Source organism: Canis lupus, chromosome 11, assembly GCF_003254725.2.
Source record: "Canis lupus dingo isolate Sandy chromosome 11, ASM325472v2, whole genome shotgun sequence".
NCBI classification, from domain to species: Eukaryota; Metazoa; Chordata; class Mammalia; order Carnivora; family Canidae; genus Canis; species Canis lupus.
The window spans coordinates 19837406-19860709 of record NC_064253.1 but is presented as its reverse complement, the minus strand read 5'-3'; the positions used below and the strand labels follow the sequence as shown (position 1 = coordinate 19860709).

At 48.0% G+C, this 23304-nt stretch overlaps 1 protein-coding gene across 11 annotated transcripts in view; it reads left to right on the top strand.

Moving 5' to 3' along the window:
* P4HA2 (prolyl 4-hydroxylase subunit alpha 2) overlaps positions 1-23304 on the top strand; it is a 33328-nt gene that overhangs the window by 4466 nt on the left and 5558 nt on the right. For 5 of the 11 annotated variants that reach the window (XM_049116036.1, XM_049116042.1, XM_049116038.1 and 2 more), the window contains exons 3-12: positions 4161-4284; positions 4902-4998; positions 5361-5512; positions 8730-8867; positions 11533-11772; positions 13218-13411; positions 14155-14331; positions 17667-17777; positions 18118-18188; positions 18425-18524. In XM_049116036.1, the coding sequence (XP_048971993.1) occupies positions 4203-4284; positions 4902-4998; positions 5361-5512; positions 8730-8867; positions 11533-11772; positions 13218-13411; positions 14155-14331; positions 17667-17777; positions 18118-18188; positions 18425-18524 (1362 nt within the window). In that variant the 5' untranslated portion in view covers positions 4161-4202. Of the gene's footprint in view, positions 1-222; positions 448-4160; positions 4285-4901; positions 4999-5360; positions 5513-8729; positions 8868-11532; positions 11773-13217; positions 13412-14154; positions 14332-17666; positions 17778-18117; positions 18189-18424; positions 18525-23304 lie in introns of all 11 variants that reach the window. The other 6 variants (XM_025432353.3, XM_025432355.3, XM_035696880.2 and 3 more) reach the window with 3 other exon arrangements.

Here is a 23304-nt window from a genome sequence, read left to right as displayed (position 1 = left end):
GTACTTCTGTAGAGTCTGAAAGTAGCAGGAGGAGCCAGAGATATGGGGCTTGCCCACATGCTTCCACTGAATCTGAGGCCCAGCAAGAAACCCAGGGCCCAGAAGACCAGCCTCTTGGTGAGGCCAAGAGACTGTGAAGTGGTAGATGGGAGGCATTCTGTAGATGGCTTTGTGGATTTTGTCCTCATGTGTAGTCCCTTCTAATGAGTTACTCTCACTTAGATTGCCAAACCTCTGCCAAGACCCTGAGTGAAAGTCCAGTTTGGTCTTTACATGTTGATTTTGCCTGGCCACTGAAGCAGGAGACTTTGTGGTTTTGATGGTACCCAAGTGGGAAGTACAAATCAATGTGTTCCTGTACCTGATGGAGAAGTATAAGGATGGATGCAGATGAACATCTAGGTTTCTGTGAAGAAAGTCCTCAGTTAAGAATATTTTCCAGGGAAGGTAAGCATTTGAAGCTAGGAAATGTAGACTCATGAGATAGAGCTAGAGAGGGCTGGAGGGCCATGTCATACAGAGTCAAGAAGGCCTTTGGGGGCTAAGGAGTTTAGACTTTATTGCAGGGGCAGTGGAGAGAGAGACCAAACGAGCAGCTGCAGTAAGCCATGCTGGCAGCTTTGTAGAGCAGAGCTGGCAGGAGGGGCGGGGAGGGCTGCTGAATGAGAGGAGAGAGCAATGCAGGCAGGGGCCAGGATGGCTGTAGGGGGGAATTGGTGGTGGCTCACACCAGGGTGATGACTGAGGCCTGACATCAGGTGAGGAGGGGTAGCTCCCATTCTCTCCAGAGGGTCAGCTTCTAAGCCTGAATGGACATCCACGTGCCTAAGTTCTGGGGCCTCCAGAGCCTCTCCACAACGCACAGGTCCTCTGGGCTATCATTCCAGAGTTGGCTACACCACTTGGAGGCAGGGCCACAGGGGGGCGCCCTTTTTAGAGAGCTTTTGCTCCTTCACAGAAGGCAGGCAACTTCTTGATGAGTGCCAGGCAAGACCTGCTTGTACTCAGCAAACCCATGTTCTGTCTCTAGGCTGTTAAATACATTGTTAAAAGTCAAGCTGTTGCGTTTGGGTTGCAGCTGGGAGTTTGGCAGGGATCGGTGCCTGATGAGGTAAGGGGAGAAGCTAAGGACGCTGCTGTTTTGCAGCTGGAAACTTTTTATGGCCATTTGGCCAGATTGTAAATGTCCTTTCCAAAGAGCAGGCTTGTTGGGGCTCTGATTGTATGTCTTGGAATTTGTCTGTGCTTAGAAACCGTGCTGGTCACTTGGTGACTGAATCACTGTCATTGGGGTGTTGGTGGGCTTTGGAGGACCTCTCTGTTGGACCTCTCTGTTGGGGTCCAAACTTGGGACTTAATATGCATACAGCATCCATTCTTAACAATCCATAACAATCCATTGAGTGGAAAAAATGTAAAATCTTCTGTTGTTGTTTCTAACTTGAACAAGTCTGTGGTGAAGCATTGTTTGTTGGGTACATGATAATGGGCCAGACATTGTTCTAAACCTGGGATGCATCGCAGATAAAAGTATTGGTTTTTCTCCTCAGGGTTGGTGCCACTTTGTGTTTTGTTTTTCATAAAAGGAGATTTGATGTTGCCCATTTCCTGGCCTATTCTGGAAATCCAGAAGGATTTCTGAGGGGTCCTGGAAGGGCTTTTAAAGGCAGCACTGGACACTTAGTGGGGGTGCTGGGTATGCACACACATTCCCACCTGCTCTGTTATAAGTAAGCTCTGGGTACAGGTATGAGTTTGGATTGGGGGAAGGCAAGTAGGTGCTTGGCCTTTCCCACACTGTGGCACAGTCCTTCTTGAATGCTGCCTCTTCCCAACCTGTCTTTGATTAAGTAACTTTTTATACAAAGTCTTTAGTGTTCAGGGTCAGGATCAGGAGAAATGTTGGGACTCTAGGGCATCCCTGCCTGAGGTGGCATCCTAAGGGCTGCTTGGGGGTACCTAGCTCTCTGACCAGTGAGTTGTCTTCCCCTCCTCCCAGCAGAGCAGGACTTTGCAGGCTCTTGACAAGCCATTTCCCAGAACCCCATCTGTGATTCTTTGGGGCTCTGCCTCCGGGGCTGGTATTCGTGGATGGGCTTAGTCTAAGCCAGATAGTGCATTCCAGAGAAATGACAGCTGGTATTCATGTAATGAAGGAACCTGGCTGCTTTTTCTTGAATGCTATAAGGCCTGAACCATGGTCAGTATCACCAGGAGGATTTGAAAGGAACAGAGAGGCATCTCCCTGCCTTGAATCTGTTACCTGATCTCTGAAGAGGTATACCACTGAACCTGGTGACACAACAGGGGAGAAGCGCTGGTCTCCCCTTCTTCCAACCGTGTCTGGTCTGGTCTCTTGCCTGGGCCCTGTTCTCCCACCATCCCAGCCTGACAGGCAGTTGGCTGGCCCCTCAGTTTCCACAGATACCCCTTGCCCCTGGATTTTACTCTTCCTTCTTTTCACATATAGAAGATGCTTTCCTGAGTTAGTTAAACCTCTTGAGGTATGAGGAACAGCACTACTTCCTATAGAAGGGGCTTATGTAAGCAAGAAGAGAGGCCTTCAGGAATCCTGGACTGGAGATGCAGAGGTTGTAAGGCCTGGGAGCAGACCTGTGGCTGGGACAAGGAGGACCTGTGCTCCACCTCAGGGCTGATGGTCTGCTCACCTTCTCTTGGTGACTTGCTTTCCTCTGCTGCCCTAACTCCATAATCCATCCCTTAGCCTGATACTCTGTGCCCTGTAGCAGGTTCAGGCCCAAAAGATCTTGCTTTGTGTATCTTGGCCCCCAACAGCTAGGGCAGTGATGGGCATGCTGATGGCTTTGCAGGCATTTGGCAGGGATATGAACAAATGTGGCCATTCGCTTATTCTCTCCTCTTTCTGATAGAGGAATCTGTTTGGGGTTGGGCCTTGTGGTTGGGCTTTTCTGAGCCTAACATGGAACCACAGTGGATTGAAATTTCTTCAGAGGCAAGGAGTCGTAGACCTGACTGTATGATCACCCATAGTAGGTGAAACCCTGATGAACTGGCATTACCTCAGATTTGAAATTTTGTCAGGTTAGGCTTACATTTTGGGGAGAAGCATTTGCATTTTTTTTGTTTGTTTGTTTTCCTTGTTTTCTCTTCATATATTTCTGGTGGGGCTTGACTGAAGTAGAACAGGAAGAGAAGGGACTGGGAGAGCTTAGGCTGAGGTGCTTGCTAGGCCACATGGCTGAGCTGGGGCCCCAGCATGCTCTGGGCTGCGTGGCTGAGCTGGGAGACCATGTCCAAAGCTTCCGTTACGTACTTAGGTCTGCTGCCAGTGGGGCTTGCCCCAAGTCGTGCCTGCTGCCTTCACGGCTGAGTCTGGCTATTTCTAGGCTGACAAGAAGACAGAAACTGGTCTTGCATCCCTGTCGACAGGCCAGCCTGTCCCAGGGTTTTGGCTTTGTGTGGCCAATTCATTTTTGAATCCCAGGTGCCTAGCTCAGTGAGTAGCCTGTGTGGATCTTCAGTAAATATTTTTGAATGGTGCCTTGCCAGTGAGGATGGTGTCTGCTGTGGTGGCAGACAGGAAGAGCAGTGTCTGCCCAGGGTGCCTGCTCCCCAGCCTGCCTTTGCTGTGGCCAGGTGCAGACTGGCCGGGGGCAGTTTTATTCCCCTTCTGGCCAACCATCTGCCATATACCTCATTTGGGGTGTGGGTTCCCTGGAGCCTATTGTGTCAAGTTCTCTTTCTGTCATTGTCTCTCCTACACTTTCAGACTTCTTGTAGGCACGAGTTACATGTTACCTGTAGGTCTCCAGCACCTGGCCCCATCCTGACATGTGTGTTGGAAAGAAAGACAGAAATAAGACAGGCAGTCTGGGAAATGAGAAGGGGTGGGGCAGTCTTGGACTGACTCTTGGAATCAGAGGTGACAGTCTCCCACACCATTCAGCCTTTCCATGGTTGCTGGCAGTTACTGGGAATCTGGAGGGTGCGAGCTCTCCCACTGGGCCGGAATTGAGCACATCACTGGTTGCACACCCTGGCCTCTTTGCACTGCTGATGCAGGATATTCTTAGTTTCTGTGTCCTAGTCAGAGTTTTGGCATGTTTGGCCGTATGTGTCTGTGTGTACCTGTGTATGTATCTCCTCACCTAAGTTGCTTTTTTCACCCGTTGATCCAGTGGCTGTCACTGAATGCCTTGCGGACACTACTCTCTGTGACCATGAAACGCTGGGTGTCCACATTGCTGGTGGCCTGGTTTGGTGTCCTGAGCTGTGTGCAGGCTGAATTCTTCACTTCTATTGGTATGTGCCAACAGGACTGTCATCTACCTGAGCAATCCTTGGCTCAAGTGCCAGGGAATGTCACCACCTGAAGCCTGTTCTCACTCAAGGTGGAATGGCTCATCCACTGGTTTTGACCAGTTCTGGGGAAAGTGGGGCTCACAGAGCTGCTGTTTCCCCTTCTGAGGCCCCGATGACCTGAATGTCCTTCTTGGGAGCCACCTGTCTCAACTGGGTCTCCTCCCTGAGAAGTGCAGGTTGCTCCTGGGCTTCCTGGCCTCTCTGACCATCTCTGTTCAGGGCCAGAGAGTGGTTCTGAGCAAAGAAGCCCTTATGATGTCCATGCCTTGGTGCCATGACCCACCTGGGTGCCAGTAGGTGAATGAGAATTAGGGCTTCTTCCTTCAGGTACTCCTAGTGCACTCATCTCACCATCCCCTTGAAGCCTTCATCTCTGTCTTATTGAAGCTGGGGTCCAGGACCGTGGGAGTGCCTAGGTCCCCTTAAACTGCCAAATCCTCAAGGTCCCAAGAGAAGTGATATGCCAGTGGCCCAGAGGACTTGTGCTGTTGTGCCTCAAGGAAGGGGGATGGACGTCCCTCATCCACTTCTTACTGCCCTTTTTTCTTTCCCTACAGGGCACATGACTGACCTAATTTATGCAGAGAAGGACCTGGTGCAGTCTCTGAAGGGGTACATCCTTGTGGAGGAAGCCAAACTCTCTAAGATTAAGAGGTATCCGATGTCCTAAGTCCCCCACCCTCACCCCCGAACCCATCCAGGGTGCCCATAAGAGGAAGCCCTTTAGAGAGCAGTGAGGGGTTGCTGTGGAGGTTACTTCATGCCAGTCCCCCAGAATGGCTCAAGGCATGGGCTGAGGACACCTTAGTTTCCCTATTTAAAAGCCTTTTTATGTACATTGGGATTCTCACCTCTTCTCTAGATTAAGGAACTGCAAGTGTCAGTGAGGAGTTGCGTGTTCATTTTTTATTGCCTCTCCCTGAAAAGAGTCCTGAATCTCACCAGCAAAATTACTGGTCAAGACTGGTATATGTGTGGGGGGGCGTGTTAGTCTTCCTTTTCCTCTGTTTCCACAGCTGGGCCAACAAGATGGAAGCCTTGACCAGCAAGTCAGCTGCTGACCCTGAAGGTTACCTGGCTCACCCCGTGAATGCCTATAAACTTGTGAAGCGGCTCAACACAGACTGGCCTGCACTGGAGGATCTGGTCCTGCAGAACTCGGCTGCAGGTGAGGACTGGTGAGCAGGTGCTTGGGAGCCAGAATGTCCCTGTGCCTGTGTCTGGGGAGTGTGTGTCTGAGTTTGTCCTGGGTGTGGGGTGTTGGTGGGCACGGGGAGTGTGGGAATATGCACACTGCCACTCCTGTAGCCATCTCCCTTCTCTGTAGGGACAGCATTAGGCTGTCTTTGTTTTTAATATGTGAGAATAATCAGTTCTGGCCTTTTCCTAGTGTTTTCATTTCCTTTTTAAAAAATATTCATTTATTTATTTTAAAAAGATTTTATTCATTTGACAGAGAGAGAACACGCACACAAGCAAGGGGAACTTCGGGCAGGAGAGAGAGAGAAGTAGCCCCCCCAACTCTGCAGAGCAGGGAGCCCAGTATGGGATCAGGGATCAGGATCTGAGCCCAAGGCAGACTCTCCTGACTGAGCCACCCAGGCACCCTTAAATACTTCTCTAAATAATGCTTTACTAATGTGTTCTTGTAGAAAAGTTAGAAAACAAAATAATGTAAGAAAACTAGAATTCTTTTTTTTTTTAAGATTTTATTTATTTTAGAGAGAGCATGAGCAGGTGAGAAGGGCAGAGGGAGAAGAGGAGAAGCAGACTCCTTGCTGAGCAGGGAGTCTGATATAGGGCCCAATGCCAGGACCCTGGGATCATGACCTGAGCTTAAGGCAGATGCTTAACCAACTGAGTTACCCAGGCACCTTGAAAATTAGAATTCTTAACCAGTTGTCTAGTGATCAGCACTATTAAAATTCCAGTCTTCCTACACTTGAATTTACATTAAAAGAAGAAATGGACCCATTCATATTTTGCAGGAAATGCAGACTCACTTGCTTTGAGGGACCAAATGAATTAACAAAAAGTGAGTCAGGCTGGGTGATGGGGCCATTGTAAGCCAGGGATTATGGGTCTCATCTAAATCCATTCCCATTCATAACTTTTAGAGAAAACCTATCTGTAGGCAGATTTGTGCCATAAGCATACAGTGTTTTCCTGAAATTTTCAGCTTCTTTATATGTCCATTAAATGTTATACGACATGACTTTAATGGCTGTACGGTAAAGTCATGCAGATATAGTATAAAACTGGTCAAGGGGATCCCTGGGTGGCGCAGCAGTTTAGCGCCTGCCTTTGGCCCAGGGCGCGATCCTGGAGACTCGGGATCGAATCCCACGTCGGGCTCCCGGTGCATGGAGCCTGCTTCTCCCTCTGCCTATGTCTCTGCCTCTCTCTCTCTTTCTGTGTGACTATCATAAATAAATTTAAAAAAAAATTAAAAAAAAAAACCAAAAAAAACTTGTCAAGTTAGTGGATGTGGGGTTTCTAAATTATCAGCAATTGTGCATATACATCTTTATGCCTTGCCTTTGATTATTTTTCTTAGTTTAAATCCCTAGAAGTGGTATTTGGAAGTCAGAGTATGAAATTTTTCAAAGTTTAACTGTGCTTAATGTCTTTGACTATGCTGGTATTTTTCTATGCTCTAACATTTTCCTCTCAGCAGGAGATGGTCAGGCAGGCATGTTTGCGGGCCCTCCTGACTCCAGCCTGGGGCTCAGTCTCCTGAACTCAGTGACTCTTCTCCCCGAGTTGGGAGTTCTGATTAACTTCAGACTAGTTGTCTCTGGCTGAGGCAGTTCAGCCCATGTGGCCAGACTGGGCTGGGCTTGGCTGGGGGCAGGGTGGCCTCTGGGGAGGGATTGGTGAGTTCAGCCAGGCTGGAACTGTGCCCAGTGAGCTCACCGCCTCCAGAAGCCATGGCTGCCTTTCCCAGCCCCCTGTCTTCCAGCCTGGGGCTGTAGCTCAGAACTGGCTGTTCTGCGGGCAGGCATTGCACTGCAGTAGAATAAGCCTGCCTTCCGGGATGACCTTCCGCTCCCTGGTCTTGCTTTCCACCACCAGCTCCCCCCCCTCCCCCCGCCCCCTCAGCCCCCATCAACATCTGGTTCTTTTAGAAAACCTTATAATTAACAGAAGGCAGACAGGACTGGCCCAGAGAGCAATAGGTTGTTTTTACCTCCGACTTGAGATGAAGGGGGACTTGCTGACGGTGTGGCTTTTTCTGGGGGCATGTTTTCTTTTTCCTGAATTCCAGACTCTTTAGAATCCCTGACTGTGCAGCCAGGAGAAAAGCAGGATTACAGCTTCTTGGTGCCTGGGTTTGGCATGGTTTGAAGTGGGTGTTTGAGCCTGAGGTCCTGAGAGTAGGTGGCTGTGGGTGCTGCTGCCCTGAGGAAGAGGCCAGGAAAGAAGGGGCCATGGCATTCCCCTCCCAATTCTTAGTTCACAGTCAGAATTAAAACCCCTGAATCAGTTTGAGAGGGCCTGGCCTCCACCTGGAGTCCTGAGATTATAAGAGTGCATGTCTTGCTTCAGAGCCAGGGCTTGGAGTCCTCGAACAGCCTCCTTGGATATTTCTTTGGTCAGGGACTAGCCTAGGTTCCAGGCTATGGTCTTGAGCACTACATTCAGAGAGCTCATGCCTTTTGAATTCATTGCAGATTTGAGTAGTAGGAGTCCTCTTGAGAGCAAGAACAAGAGCTAGTGTGATCTCTCACGGTACCATGCTAGGCTTGAGCAGCCCACCTCAGTGCTTGCTCTGGCCAGATGGTCCCCTAGTCCTTAATTTGGGTGGTGGAGACAGCACCAGATCCCCTCTGAGACTGTCATCATTACCTTTCTGGATGATAAGTGCCAGTGGTCAATAATGAGTGTCTAGCTAGGTTCCCTGAGTTAATCACCTCTGTCACTTGGGCTTCTTGACCTGGAATGTGGGCCGGATGGTCTGTTTTTTCTGGCCCTCTGCCCCCTGCAATGATCCTGGATCAAGGTTTTCCATGTGATTCATTTTCCATTAAGTGATCAACAGATCTTCCCTGAGTCCTTTTCAATTACCATTTCTGTCCTCTGTCCCTTCTATCTCCTCCAGATCTGACTGAGCACTTTGGAGCCAAGACTCTCAGACCTGCTAACCAGTTTGTGGGGCCATCTTTGTTCAATTCCAAATGAGTAGTACAGGCATTCCGTACAGTGAGGAGGAAGAAAGAGATCTCCATGGACTGGAGTCATCAGGGAGGGCTTCTTGGAGGAAGGGGAAACAGCCTTTGAGGGAAGGGGCAGGGAGAAACTGTCCCGTGGATACGTTTCTGATCCCAGGTGGAATTGTGCCCTTGGATCAAGGGTAACTTCCTGTTCTCACTCTCATTTGGAAGGTTTTATTGCCAACCTCTCTGTGCAGCGGCAGTTCTTCCCCACGGACGAGGACGAAATGGGAGCCGCCAAGGCCCTGATGAGACTTCAGGACACATACAAGCTGGATCCAGACACAATTTCCAAAGGGCAACTTCCAGGTACCTTAACCACCTCAGGCTTTGCCCATCCATGCATGTGTGTCTCCTATGGCGTCTGGATAGGGCTGGAGCCACTGCCATCTTGTGGTCTCTACCCTCAGGCACACCATCACTGTTGGCAGTGATGCTCTTTTGGGTTTCCAGTTGGTGCCAGGTCCGTCTTCCCCCACCCCCTACCGCCCCATGACAGCCATCTCCCCTCAGCTCCTTCCTCTTCCTCTCACACCTTCTCCTTTCTCTTCTAAGAGAAGCCCAAGGCTGCTGTTCAGGACGTCCTGGCCTCTGCCCCCAGAGCACCACTTAGATCTGCTTCTAGACCTGCTTCTGTCCCCACACCCTCTGACTTCTTTTTGACAAAGGCTGATCTCTGGATTTAGCCCTGTGTCCTGTGTGTCCTCAGTTATAAGCCTATACCCATTTCATTCTTGGCCTACCCCACTTGGCTCTTCCCCCTGAGCTCACACACACCCTGGGTTCTTATTCATCTTACAAACCCCTCCCTCAGGATCCAAGGCCCTTTGAGTCTCTGCTGTTCAATGATCTCTTGCTTAGCCTAACCTGGCTAGGCTGCTGGATAGTCATCCACATGCTCTTCACTTCCTTGCTTCCCGAGTCCTCCTGAACACGCAGAGTCTGGCCTCTTTGCCCACTTTCCAATGATCCTGCCTCTGCCAAGTCACCAGTGGCCACTCAGCTGCTAAGCCAGTGGATGAGTTTCAGGGATAATGTTCTTTAATTTTTCAGTAGTATTTGGCACCTTCATTGTTCCGGTCTTCCTGATGTTCTCTCTCCTTTGAATTCTGGGGCACTGATCTCTATTGCTTCTCTTTTTGGCTTTCTACTATCTTTTTTAAATTTATTTTTATTTATTTTTTAAACAGGCCCCTTTCTCCTCATTGCCTCAGTATGCTTACAAGAAGATATATTGGGTTTGGGGGACTGTTAGAGGCCACTAAACCCAGTGGTTCAGTTAGACCCTATTAGACTTTGGATGCTACTTGCCCATGGGGACCCCGGAGGAGGCACAAACCAGGAATCACAAAGTGTGGGAGAAAGAGGCATTGTCTGTCAGCTTGTCAAGGCCTGGAGTTCTAGTGCTGAGGAGTATGGTGAGCCAGTGGGAAGGGAAAGAGTTTATACTTCTGCCTCAGTCATGTTTGATCAAGCCAGGTCATGGAGCCAGTGAGAGAAGGCCCCTCAGGGCACCTGCAGGGTGTGTTCACCTTGTAGCTGTAGAGTGATTGTTAGGATGAGGGAGACACACTTAAGCATTGACCTTGTATGTTCAGTTAACAGACCCTTGCATGTCCTGGAGAGGCAGGGAGGGGTGGAAGGGAGTTAATCCCCAGGATTCCCTTACATAGAATTTTCCCTAAGCACCTTCTCCAGGTGAGCCCAGCCATTTCCATCACATGTATATGGATGACATCCACATCTGTGTTACCTCTCAAGGCTTATCGCCAAAGCTTCCAACCAGTGAGGGCAAATGCCTGTGGGGCATCTCTACTTGGGTGTTCTCTGGGCTCCTCAAAGGTCACATGTTCCAAACTGAAATCCTCCATTGCCTTTTGAAATGTCTACTCCCCCCTTGCCTGAGCAAAAGTACTTCCATCCATTGGCAGCCCAAGTCAGAATCCTGAGGCCTATGAATTCTACCTCCGCAAGGGGCCTGCTTTTTCATCGTTCCCTGAGGAATACACTCATGGTCCCTCTCATCTTACCCCTACCCTAAATCCTACATTTTTCCTATAGGTAGCATATTATATTTCATCCTTCTTGACTTAAGACTATCTTCAAGGTCACTTTCCAGTGTTGAGCTCATGGCAAATAACTTGTGGTCGGTCACAGGACCTGCAGAATTGATGCTCAGCAATGTCCCCGCCACCTAGTGGTCAAAGCTGGCACTGCAGTCTTGGCTCTGACCTCTCTTGGCATCTGTCCCACCATTCTTGCTCTGTTTGTGCTACCTCTTAGGTCCTTCTCATTGTTACTCTTTGTCCTATCTCTCTAGGTGGTCTGTAAGGTTCTGGCTTTAGCCACTTTCTCTACTGTTTCCTCACACTCTTGCTGGAACTGCTTGTACTCATCCATGCCTTTAGCTGCCACTTAAGTTCTGTTTTTTTTTTTTTTTTTTTTTTTAAGATTTTATTTATTTATTCATGAGAAACACAAAGAGAGGGTGGCAGAGACATAGGCAGAGGGAGAAGCAGGCTCCATGCAGGGAGCCCGATGTGGGACTCGATCCTGGGACTCCAGGATCACACCCTGAGCCAAAGGCAGATGTTTCACCGCTGAGCCACCCAGGCGTCCCAGTTCTGTTTTTTATATTCAACTGATTTTTCTACCTTCCAGACTCATATGGCCAGCTGCCCAGCAGACATCTCCTCTGTGGCTCACAGGACCTTCATATTCTCTTGTATACTACTATTTCTTGGGCTTCTTCACAACATGGGAGAAGGGGAGTCTGTGGCCAGGATGTTGGCTGCAAACCCCAGTCCAAGGCAGGCCCAGCCTGGTTGTGCTCACTTTGAAGTGCATGGTGTAAAGCCCTGACTCTGCTGGGATCATGCCCCCCTCCCCATGACCCAGGCTTCCTCAGTGTGGGAATCATTCTCCCTAGCCCAGAGGCTCTTTAGAGCCTGACTGTTTGCTTCTCCTGCTGCAGGAACCAAGTACCAGGCCGTGCTGAGTGTGGATGACTGCTTTGGGATGGGCCGCTCAGCCTATAATGAAGGTGACTATTACCACACAGTCTTGTGGATGGAGCAGGTACTGAAGCAGCTCGATGCTGGAGAGGAGGCCACCACATCCAAGGCCCAGGTGCTAGACTACCTGAGCTATGCTGTCTTCCAGTTGGGTGACCTGCACCGTGCCCTGGAGCTTACCCGCCGCCTGCTCTCTCTTGGTAAGGAAGTTCTAGGGGAAGGTCAGAGCCAATGCGGGGCTGGACAGAGAACTGGTCATTCTATCAGCCACAACTTGGCCCCTCTCCTGGGTTGGAGCCTGGCCAGTGACTAATGCCTTACTGCTTTCAGGCCCATTCTAGCTGCCAGTTAGCTCTTTATTTGCCTCATTTCTGGCCTTAACCCTTGCCCAGTTGCTTATGGATACACTCTGACCTGTGGCTCTGCACACTCCCTTTTAAAATAGGAATCCAGTGCTGCAGTGCATCTGCCGCTCTGCAGGGTGAGCCTTCACATTGTCAGAAGGAGCTCAGAAGGCAAGTTGTGCTACAGAATGACTGCAGTGACCATGGCCTGACCCCTTAGAGGTCTGAGGTCTTCCTGGGAACTTGCTATAGCATTAGTATTTTAAGTGTCTTGTGGTGTTGGACTGAAGTAGATTAAAAGCACTGTGTCTTTATTCAATTTTTTTTAAAGATTTTATTTATTAATGAGAGACAGAGAGAGAGAGAGAGAGAGGCAGAAGGAGAAGCAGGCTTCATGCAGGGAGCCTGACGTGGGACTCGATCCCAGGTCTCCAGGATCGTGCCCTGGGCTGCAGGTGGCGCTAAACCGCCGAGCCGCCCAGACTGCCCAGCACTGTGTCTTTAAAACCTATCTGTCCTATCCACCTCTTACTAATATATGGGATTGTCATAATCTGGAATTTCACAGATTAGCAAAGACTTTCTTTTGCTGTTGCTTTTCACAGGACTTGAGTCTGATATGATGCCAGCTACCATAAAAGTGTCCTGCAAGACTGATATGGGAAGAGAGCTTTGTAGATGCTATCATGTTAGTAAGAGCCATGTCCTGGGAGTCAGGACGCCTAGCTTCCTGTTCAGTATAACCTTAACCTAAATCTATTAATATCTTTGAGCCTTGGTTTCCTCATCTATGGAGTGGCACAGTAATCCTGCCAAGCTTGCTCCTTTGTGTTGGGAGGCCCACACAATGAAGCTATGGCATTGTCACGTGGCTGTTCTTTTTGCCAGAATTTCAGCCTGCCTTCTCATTGTGGCCAGCATATGATGTGGTCACCAGTAATGGATGTACTCTCGGGGATGGATGAACTGACTCACAGCCAAGTGTGGAGGAGGCGGCAGGAGTCTGGGTGCTTTTCTCAACCTGTGCCCTTGGGCCCTCCAGGGAGGTCTGAGAGGAGAGCCCCCTGTGCGGCTGGCTAAGCAACCCCCTCTGTTGTTCCCTTCCCATCTCTGACAGAGTGGGGAGACCCATATTGGCTTTTCTGCTCTGACCGGTGAGCCCTGGTTAGGTGCCGTGGAAAGCAAAATGCTGTGTGCAAATGAGCTGCTGGGAGAGAAAACCACTTACAGAGTAATGTCTTTAAATGACCTAACAGATGTTTGTGGTTTCCTTTCCCTTCTTGTTCTCTGCTCTTTCTAAGACCCAAGCCATGAACGAGCTGGAGGGAATCTGCGGTACTTTGAACGGTTGCTGGAGGAAGAAAGAGAAAAAATGTTATTAAATCAGACAGAAGCTGGACTGGCCACGCAGGAAAGCATCTATGAGAGGCCTGTGGACTACCTGCCTGAGAGGGATGTTTATGAGAGCCTCTGTCGTGGGGAGGGTGTCAAACTGGTGAGACACATGGCCAGGTCCCACATATGGACCTAGACTTTGGCTCTGGATGGACAGATTTGGGGAGGATGTTTCTCCAGTTCTTTGTAGTGTCTGGTGAGACTGATGGGTGGGTGTTTTCTGAGGTGTAGGATGGGATATTGCTCCCCTGATGTCCCAGGCAGAGTTCAGATCCTCTAAGTTATTTCTGAGTTCCTCTCCCTACCCCAACATGCCTACCTTCTGATCAACTCCTGCTGTGAGGAAAACCATGGGTGTGGATGTGCCCCATGGGAAACTGTGGTCTCTGGTTAAGACGCAGACCTAACGGCTTAGTCTTAGTCTCTGGTGTCACTGAGTTTTGAAAGTCCTGGGATCCTAGTGCTTCCTCAGGAGGCTCAGGTATGAGATGATTTCTGGGCCTTGTCCCTGCATATCTACATTCCTCCCAGTGGCTTCTCTACCTAGAATGGCCTCTCTCATGCCTCAGCCCTTCTGACTTACTCATATCTCTGTGAGAAGGATCAGGGATTATCCTGTGCCACAGGACCTTGCAAGAGAGAAAACATGACATGATTTATAGGGTATCATTTCTCTCATTCAAGCTGAAAGGCTTTTGTTTCTATCTGTGGTGGGGCAGGAGGGACAGCTGCTGGACATGGGGTGTGAGACCTATACCTGCAGCCAGCCAGCCAGCCAGCCAGCCTGGGACCCAGGATTAGGACTCACTATGCTCAGAGCCTATTGCTGTGTATGCTCCCTAGACTCCCCGGAGGCAGAAGAGGCTTTTCTGTAGGTACCACCATGGCAACAGGACACCACAGCTGCTCATCGCCCCCTTCAAAGAGGAGGATGAGTGGGACAGCCCGCATATCGTCAGGTATTATGATGTCATGTCTGATGAGGAAATCGAGAGGATCAAGGAGATCGCGAAACCCAAAGTAGGTATCTCTGCAGTTCCTTCCTGGGTGCCTAATCCCTTGTATCATGGGGTGTATCATAGGGTGGTTTGTTTGCTTACTCTTCTGGCCTTTGCTGATACCTAGCACAAGTCTGCTGTCTAGGTGCTCTGGTACTGCAGACTCAGTATGACTTTCTGGGTTCATGGTCCAGTGGCAAGGAAAACTGAAGAAACCAATGTGGACAGCCAAGTGCTATGACAGAAGGACTCCTTGGGAGCAGGGCCTGTCCACAGCAGGAAGTGTCAGCTCACCTGGTGGGGACTGGTGTGTGAGTGAGTTTTGGGGGAACTGCCATAGATGCTGCCAGCCTGGGTCATATGGAGGTCCCAGTTAGTACTGTGAAGAAGTGATTGACTTGGAGGAAGAACAGTATGCAGTCTTCTCATTCACAAGCATTCCTAGGTCTCTCCATTTATTTATATCTTGTAAACTTTTTCATAAATGCCTAGTACATTTCTTGTTAAGTTTATTCCTAGGTATGTTTTTTGTTGTTTTTTTAATTACCATATTTTTACTGGTTGTGTTGTATTAGTTTACTATTATATATTGAAGTATTAATTATAAAATATATTTTATAGTCACAGCTAATGTTTTTTTTTTTTAATTTTATTTATTTATTCATGAGAGACACAGAGAGAGAGAGAAAGGCAGAGACACAGGCAGAGGGAGGAGCAGGTTCCATGCAGGGAGCCTGACGTGGGACTCGATCCAGGGACTCCAGGATCACACCCTGGGCCAAAGGCAGCGCTAAACCACTGAGCCACCTAGGGATCCCCCACAGCTAATGTTTATTGAGGTTTTTTTTTTTTTGAATTAATTTTTTTGAGAGCACATGTGATTGAATGTGGTGGGGGGAGGTTAGAGGGAAAGAATCTCAAACTCCCGCTGAGCGCGGAGCCTTCTCAGGGCTCCTTCTCACAACCCTGAGATCATGACCTGAGCTGAAATCAAGAGTTGGATGCTTAACCGACTGAGCCACCCTGCTGCCCCTGTGTTCCTGAATTCTTAGGTGTGACAGGCCCTATTCTAAGTGCTTAACATATATTAAGTATCATATCTGTTAAGCACACTGTGTTGTGTCACTGTCTTCATTTTACCCACAAGCAAACAGATCTGTGAAGATTGCTGCCACTTGTTCAACTCACTTTTCCTCTTTTGATTTTTAGCTGATTCTCTTGGGTTGTTCAGACATGATCATCAGCTACAAATAAGGAAAATTTTGTTTTCTCCTTCCTAATCATTATAGTTCCATTGTTTTTATCATCTTGTTGAACTGCTCAGAACTCCTTGAGCATTGTTAACTGTTGGCATCCTGGTCTTGTTTCTGAATTTCCTGGGGATTCCTCTGTTATTTCACTGCTAAGTATGCAGTTGGCTGTTTGTTTTGTACGTACGTCATCAGGCTATAAAATTATTTTTGTATTTCTGGTTCATGGAAGATTTGTTCACATTTGACGTCATTTAAAGAGAACCAGTTCCTGCCATGTGCACACCCTTTTCCTATCTCTGGTGATTACAGGGCGGCAGGGGGGCGGGGGGGAGGGGGAGATTTAGCTGGATCCCCTATTACTCTGCTTCTAATAGACTTGTAGTAGCAAGAGGTCCTACACTCGTGGGGAGATGGAAAATAGGTTCCTATCCTGGCCTCTGCACCTCATCCTGAAGTGACCTTGGCTTGAGGTACAAGGACATCTAGTGCCCAGAATCAATCATTGAGGTTGCTGAGGGATGGTCTAGCCAAAGTGTGTGGAGAATGGGGACCCAGACCCACCCTTTCCACTCCCTGGGTCAGCTGCAAAGTCCTCCAAGGAAGAAAACTGTTTCCCTGGTTGTCAGGCGAGAGAGATTGTTATGCCAGGACCTTTTGAGAGATTCCTCACTTGTCCCTCAGGCCAAGGCACTGAAACATTTCTGTGTGTGTATTCATGTGGGGTTTGTGTGTGCATATGTGTGTGGCAGGGGCAGTGTGGGGAGAGTGTTGGGAGAACTTGTCTTTGAATTGAAGCCATGACATGAGCCACTACAAGCTGACCTCTCCTTTCTGGAGCCTGTGAGGGACACATGCTATTCTGGCTTTGAGGTAGGGCCCATGAGCTTACCTTAGTCTGCAGGGAATGCCTGGCAGCTGCTTTTTTAGGTCCTTGGCCTGCTTTCAGAATAGCTCTGCCTGTCTCTGGGAGCAGAACACAGCTTCCCCACAGCCTCCTTGTGGATGTCAAGCCAGTGTTGAGACTCCGATATTTGGAGGGGGTTTGGCTGCAGCCGCACTTGTCATCAGGAGGAATCGTACACAGGAGCTTGGGGAAGCCCTCTGCCCTCGGCACACTGTTGGGTTGCCAGAAATTGCTGCAGTAGCGCAGCATCCTGGTTACGGGATCTCCTGGCCAATCTTCTGATCCAGCCACACCTCTCCATCCCTTCTACCATCAACTCTTGCCTTGATCTCTGCTTGAGCTCCTCGCTGGCTGCCTTGTTACCACTTTTGCCCTACGTTACTCAGCTTTCCCAGAGGTGTCCACATTCTGATTGTGAGTGTGCCTTACCTGCCTTCTCTGTTTGTTATTTGCCACAAAGTTGCTTCCAGGCCCAGTCCCCACTTGCCTCTTTGGCCTATTCTCATCTCTTTCCTCTAACATCTAATCCACAGTCATGGTATCACACACCCACTTTCATCCCTGCGCCTCAGCATTGCTGTTCCTTCCCTGTTCCTGTCATGTTCCCCTACTTGGCTAACTCCTGCTTACCCGGCACGTATTTCAGCTAGGTGATCTCCCCCTGACCATTCCTGAGTATAGTATAGACTGAGCTCCTGCAGACATTAAACTGACTCCATTTGCCGCTCTCTTCATGTTGGGCTGCAGTTGGGCAGCTAGTTTTCTGCCTTCCCCACTTGACGGAATTGCACGAGGACAGGGCCCATGTCTTGGTCACCCGGTGTAGTACCGGCCACGTAGTAGGTGCTCATTAAGTATTTATGGAAATTAAGGGGAAGTGCTGTAGGGGTGGGGGTATCTGGGTCTTTGGTTCCACCCATGTGAGGTCATTAGGACAGTACACAGCTGAATCATGGCAGAGATGGCTTTGAGTATCAAGTGCTTCCTGGGAGCATCACTGTACCTGTCTGTGGAGATTCAGAGCCTCTGAGGTAGGTTAGGGGTGTTGGTGGATGTGTGTACATTAGCATACATGTGAGATAAGTGGCTTCCAGGCAGCAGGTCACATATTTCAGCCTGTATGATCCTTTCTAGATTCTACCATCTGATCTTGTGAGGCTGCTGAGTAGAAAGTGTGCCTCCCTTCTTTGCTCTTCACAGCGGTGGAAGCCCAGTGGGAGGTGCTGCAGCAGGATCATAGTTTCTTGGCAGAGAAGGTCGCTGTGGTTCAAAAGGACCAGGTCAAGCAAAGGTGGTGCTCAGGCAGGGGCGGTATGTATGCCTGGTGAGAAGGCAATCTGTCCAGGCAGATGGGTGAATGGACAAAGGAGAGTCCATAGGCATAATTCTACAGACAGCACAGACCTGGGTGGGAGCAGGGCTCGGCAGTGACTGAGCATGGCAATGGCCAGGGTCTCACAGCAGAACAGGAATGTGGAGGCCTCAGACTATTGCTTTTCCCTGGCTTGCAGGATCATGGTGCCTTGTCTAGGGCCACTGCCTGAAAAACTTGTTTTCCCAGTTGGTCTGAATGGCAGATCTGGTCCCGGTCTCTCTAGGAAAACACTCAAGGCAAAGAAAGATAAGTCTGCCCTTTCTTCCTGCCTTCCAGCTTGCACGAGCCACTGTCCGTGATCCCAAGACAGGCGTCCTCACTGTTGCCAGCTACAGAGTTTCCAAAAGGTTAGCAGAGGTGATGGTGGGGGTGGGGTGGGGTGGGGGATGATGGCTGCTCAAACCCTATCTACAGGGCTTTCTAGTTTCTACTGAAGGGAGCTTGGCTTGGCTTGTTCTACTTGCTGGTATTTCCCTACTTAGAATACACACCTGTGTTGCCTGGTAGTCCTGGCCCTGACTCTAGGGGGAGAGTGTAAGACCTCATCTAAGCTACCTTCTCCACTTTCCTTTTCTTGGCTTAGCTCGTGGCTGGAGGAAGATGATGACCCTGTTGTGGCTCGAGTGAATCTTCGGATGCAGCACATCACAGGACTGACAGTAAAGACTGCAGAACTGCTGCAGGTACGCCTGGCCCCTATAGTTGGGAAGTGGGAACATTTCTGGGCAGATGGTCTCCCAGGGTGCCCCAAGCCAGGCGTTGGGGAGCTTTCCCAGTGAACTATGTGACTGCACAGTGCTGTGAATATGGAGTGACCTCACACGGGGAAGCCAGAATTAAGCATGCCTACTGTCATTCCATCAGTTATCATTCAACAGATATTGGTTGTCTTCTGTGTGCTGAGTATCATACTAGGAGCTAGGGTTCAGTGGTGGGCATGGCAGACCCATTTGTCTCTCTTGACTATGGAAGCTGAAATCCTGAGTTGTTTTAGAGACACTGCTAAGAGAGTTATAAATATCTGCAAAGGTCATAGTTCTGATGCCTATGGTTCATACGCACTTAGAGGTAAATAAAGGGTTCTGTGATCCATTGGTAGAAAAAGTGAGGTCTGAAGAGGCTGATGAGAGTGAGGAGCTTTTTTCAAAGTAGCCCCTTTGGAACCCTGGCTTTCTGCCTTTATTTCAAAGGTGATTGTGAAGACATGGCAGCTGGGTAGAGCTCCTAATAATGTATCCTCTGGTATATATTGAGTTCAAATCAGTTTTGGGGGCAGCGCCTGTGGCCCAGCGATTTAGCGCCGCCTTCGGCCCAGGGTGTGATCCTGGAGACCCGGGATTGAGTCCCATGTCAGGCTCCCTGCATGGAGCCTGCTTCTCCTTCTGCCTGTGTCTCTGCCTCTCTCTCTCTCTCTCTCTCTCTCTCTCATGAATAAATAAATCTTAAAAAAAAAAATCAGTTTTGGCCATGCTCCCTTCTGAACATTGGAACATCTGGGTTCTGTTGTAAAGTGTTGACCTGAGACACCTCCAGAGAAGTTTCACTGGCATTTCTTTTTCTTTCTTTTCTTTCTTTTTTCTTTCTTTCTTTCTTTCTTCTTTCTTTCTTTCTTTCTTTCTTTCTTTCTTTCTTTCTTCTTTTCTTTTCTTTTCTTTTCTTTTCTTTCTTTTTGGCATTTCTTTTAAAATATTTATTTATTGAGAGAGACTGTGCAGGTATGTGTACAAGCAGGGAGAGGGGCAGAGGCAGAGGGAGAGAGAATCTCAAGCAGACTCCGTGCTAAGCACAGAGCGTGACATGGGGCTTGATCTCATGACCCTGAGATCGTGACCTGAGCCGAAATCGAGAATTGGGTCCTTAATCGACTGAGCCACACAGGCACCACAAACTTAATTTAATTTTAAAGTAGTTCTATAAACAAGTACATCGAAGGGAGCTTTTGCCACATCTCCCACTTGCACCATTTCAAGAGCAGTAGAGATTCTCACTGCACTAAGTTCATTTCTGTTGGCATTGTTGTGATTCATATCTTCATGGAGCATATCTGTTGTTGTTAACACATCTGCCACTCTCAGAGCCAGTGTTAGGACTCTCATGGCCACCATGGAGGACAGCATTCTGCTTGATTGGCTAATTCCATACTCTGGACCAATGGGCTGAGAAGACTAGATGGGATCTATGCCCCTGTTGCCATCTTGGCTGGCTCCCGGGCTATACCCTCTGTACCCTATCTCACATGCAGCTGAGAAGGCAGTATAAAACTTGGACTAGCTTCTCTGCCACAACCCTGGCTCCATCTTGTTTGGCTCATCATGTTGTAGGTCAGTAATGAGTGGGATCTGAATGCCAGGACTCCCTGTGGAGGGACTCTTAAAATCAAGGCTCTTCTGGAAGACCCAGACTATAGCTGTCTAGGGGCTGAAACCCTATTTTTGTTTGCCTTCTTCTTCGAACTATTTTGGCATTTCCTTTGCCAGCCAACAGTGTTGAAAGCTTTGACCTGACCCTACATGGTCTGGGGGACAGGAACCTGGGTGTCAGCACCTTCTTCTAAGTGCTTATTTGTTGTGGATTGGTTGAAGTATAGTCAGTGCCTAGGCACTAGCAAGAGCCTGTACTCCATGGTCCCTCAGAATGTTAGGGATCTGGAAAGGAGTTGGTTCTTCTGCTCCCTGTTGACACTCTTTCATCTGAAGTTGATGTGTTTGCACTAGATCATTTGGGAAAAAAAAGAGCAATTGAGGGTTTCTTATGAATTGGATGAAGGCTTATCTGATGCTACACTGAAGGAATTCTCTAAGATTGAGGGCACTTCTGATTGGATGTCTCAGCCTTTCTAAAAGAGTAATTTCTGACCATTGTTTTTGGTCTTCACTCTGATCTCAGTATCATAAATTACCCATTTTTCAAATGACTGGCTCTTCTAATTTCGTAACAACACATCTAAAGATTCAAATGAATGCTTCCTCACAGGAATCAGTTTTCTTGTGGGAGGAGGGGGTGGGGGATTTATTTATTTATAAATTTAAATTCAGTTAATTAGCATATAGTATATTACTAGTTTCAGAGGCAGAGTTCAGTGATTCATCAGTTGTATAAAACATCCAGTGCTCATTACATTACATGCCCTCCTTAATGCCTATCACCCAGTTATCCTATTCCCCCCACCTCCTTTCCAGCCACCCTCAGTTTGTTTCCTAGAGTTAAGAGTCTCTTATGGTTTGTCTCCCTCTCTGATTTCGTTTTATTTTTCTCTTCCCTTACCCTATGCTCCTCTGTCTTGTTTCTTAAATTCTGCATATGAATGAAATCATATGATAATTTTTTTTCTCTGGATAGACTTATTTTGTTTAACATAATATCAGTTCCATCCATGTCATTGCAAATGGCAAGATTTCTTTTTTTAAAATGGCTGAGTAATATTTCATTGTGTGTGTGTGTGTGTGTATGTATATATATTCCTTATCCATTCATCTGTCAATGGACATCTGGGTTCTTTGCATAGTTTGGGTTTTGTGGACATTGCTGCTAGAAACATTGGTGCAACTGCCCCTTCAGATCACTACATTTGTGTCTTTGGGGTAAATACTAGTAGTGCCATTGCTGGGTTGTAGGGTAGCTCTATTTTCAACTTTTTGAGGAACTTCCATATGGTTTTCCAGCGTGGCTGTACCACCTTGCATTGTCAGCAGGAGTATAAGAGGGTTTCCCTTTCTCCACATCTTCTCCAACACCTATCATTTCCTGACTTGTTAATTTTAGCCAAGGAATCAGGTTTGATGGATAGTTGCTTGTTATTAAAGTTCTGAGTTTGCCCAGATGGTGAAGCTGATTGCAAATCCAGAAGCTCCTATGACACTTGCATTCTTTGCGGACAATAAATAGTATAGACACAATAGTATCAGCAGACGATCAAATGTGATTCCCAAAACTAAAAAGATGAACCTGCTATAGCAATGCAGCTTCTTTCTCTCCGAGGGATCTACAAGTTTAAAGCATCCCATCCCACAAATGGGAATATTAGAAAGTACAGCCATACCCTGTAGTTCCAGCAGTAAGCGGTGATCAAATTTTGCATAGTGCATTGGCATGATAATTCCAGTCATGTTTAAAATTTTCTTCCAAGTTTTCAACAACGGGACCCAAAGAAAGTGTTTGCAATATCACTTTATCAACTGCTGTAGCACTTCCCTCCTTAGATATACGTTCAGCCTTAAGGCCACCTGTTGAACCTGGCCACTTCACACTGTTGATAGAATTTCCAGGTATTTTTGGTGTAGGAATCTTGAAGGCTAAAGCAGCCCATGATAGTATATTTTCATCCACTGATTCTTCATATCAAAATTTTAAATTATGTGGACACTGAAAATCATGCTTTCCAAATTCTGCACTACATCACATTTGATGCATATTGCTTTCTTTTTAAAGAGGAGGATTTTCTTTCTTGTAAAGTACCCCCTCCCTCTCTCTCCCTCATGTCTATAGGTCTTCATTATTTCCAGTTTTACAAAATCTCACATCTGACTCTTGGAATCGCCAAAAAGGATATGCAAAACATACCAACTTCCTGAAGACTAATAGCTGAGCCCCAGAGGTTTTTAGGGCTTCAGAAAGAAACAGTAGCCAGATGTTCCCAGATGGACATTGGTGGTATCACTTTATCTGTCAGCTTCCATGTCAAATTCTGTACTTCATCTTGAATTTTGTCTCATTCTGACCACTGTGGCTAGAATAACCATTTGTGACTTAAGACTTAGATTGTGCTGATAAACTGCTCAGTCAGGTGTTTATAGTTTATAATCTAATCAATGACAATCTGGTAGTTGCTGAAGCTAAGATGGCTCAGGTGCTGCTTCAGGTCCAGGCTCCCACTGGGACCACTGTCGGCTGTCCTGCTGTTTCACTTGGATGCAGAACTGCTCTATGCGGTGAGCCACTGTGAAAGGGAGTGGGATATATTTTCCCTGCTCAGTTTCACCAGGAACAGTAACCAGGGCACAGTGACACAGGTGGCAGGAGCAGTGTCAGGTACTGAGGAGCTCCCAAACTAGCATAAGAAAAAAGTTCCTGTCTTGGGTTTGTTGTCTTTCCTCTGGATTACCTTCCTATTGTCTTGCAAACACATAGGCCACGCCCTGCCTTTAGGAAAGCTCTCTCTCCTGCCATCTGAGTGTCCCTAAAGGGCTGGAGTTTCTCCACAGTGGCTGTTTGCAGGTTCCCCATCTTGTGTTTGGGAAACCCCATTTATGCTGTGGCCTTACTCTTGGACATGGCTGTAGGTACATTTGAACCATTTGGTCTGCCTGTGCTGGCAGGGCATAGTTACCATCCACCTTAGAGAAGATGCACTTGGGGGTTCTGGTTATTAAGGGGTACAAGTGTTTTCTGTTGTTGTGGGGAGATAGTCTTCCTGGGGAGATGGGCTGCTTCAGGACTGTTCATCCTGCTGACAAGGTCTGATGC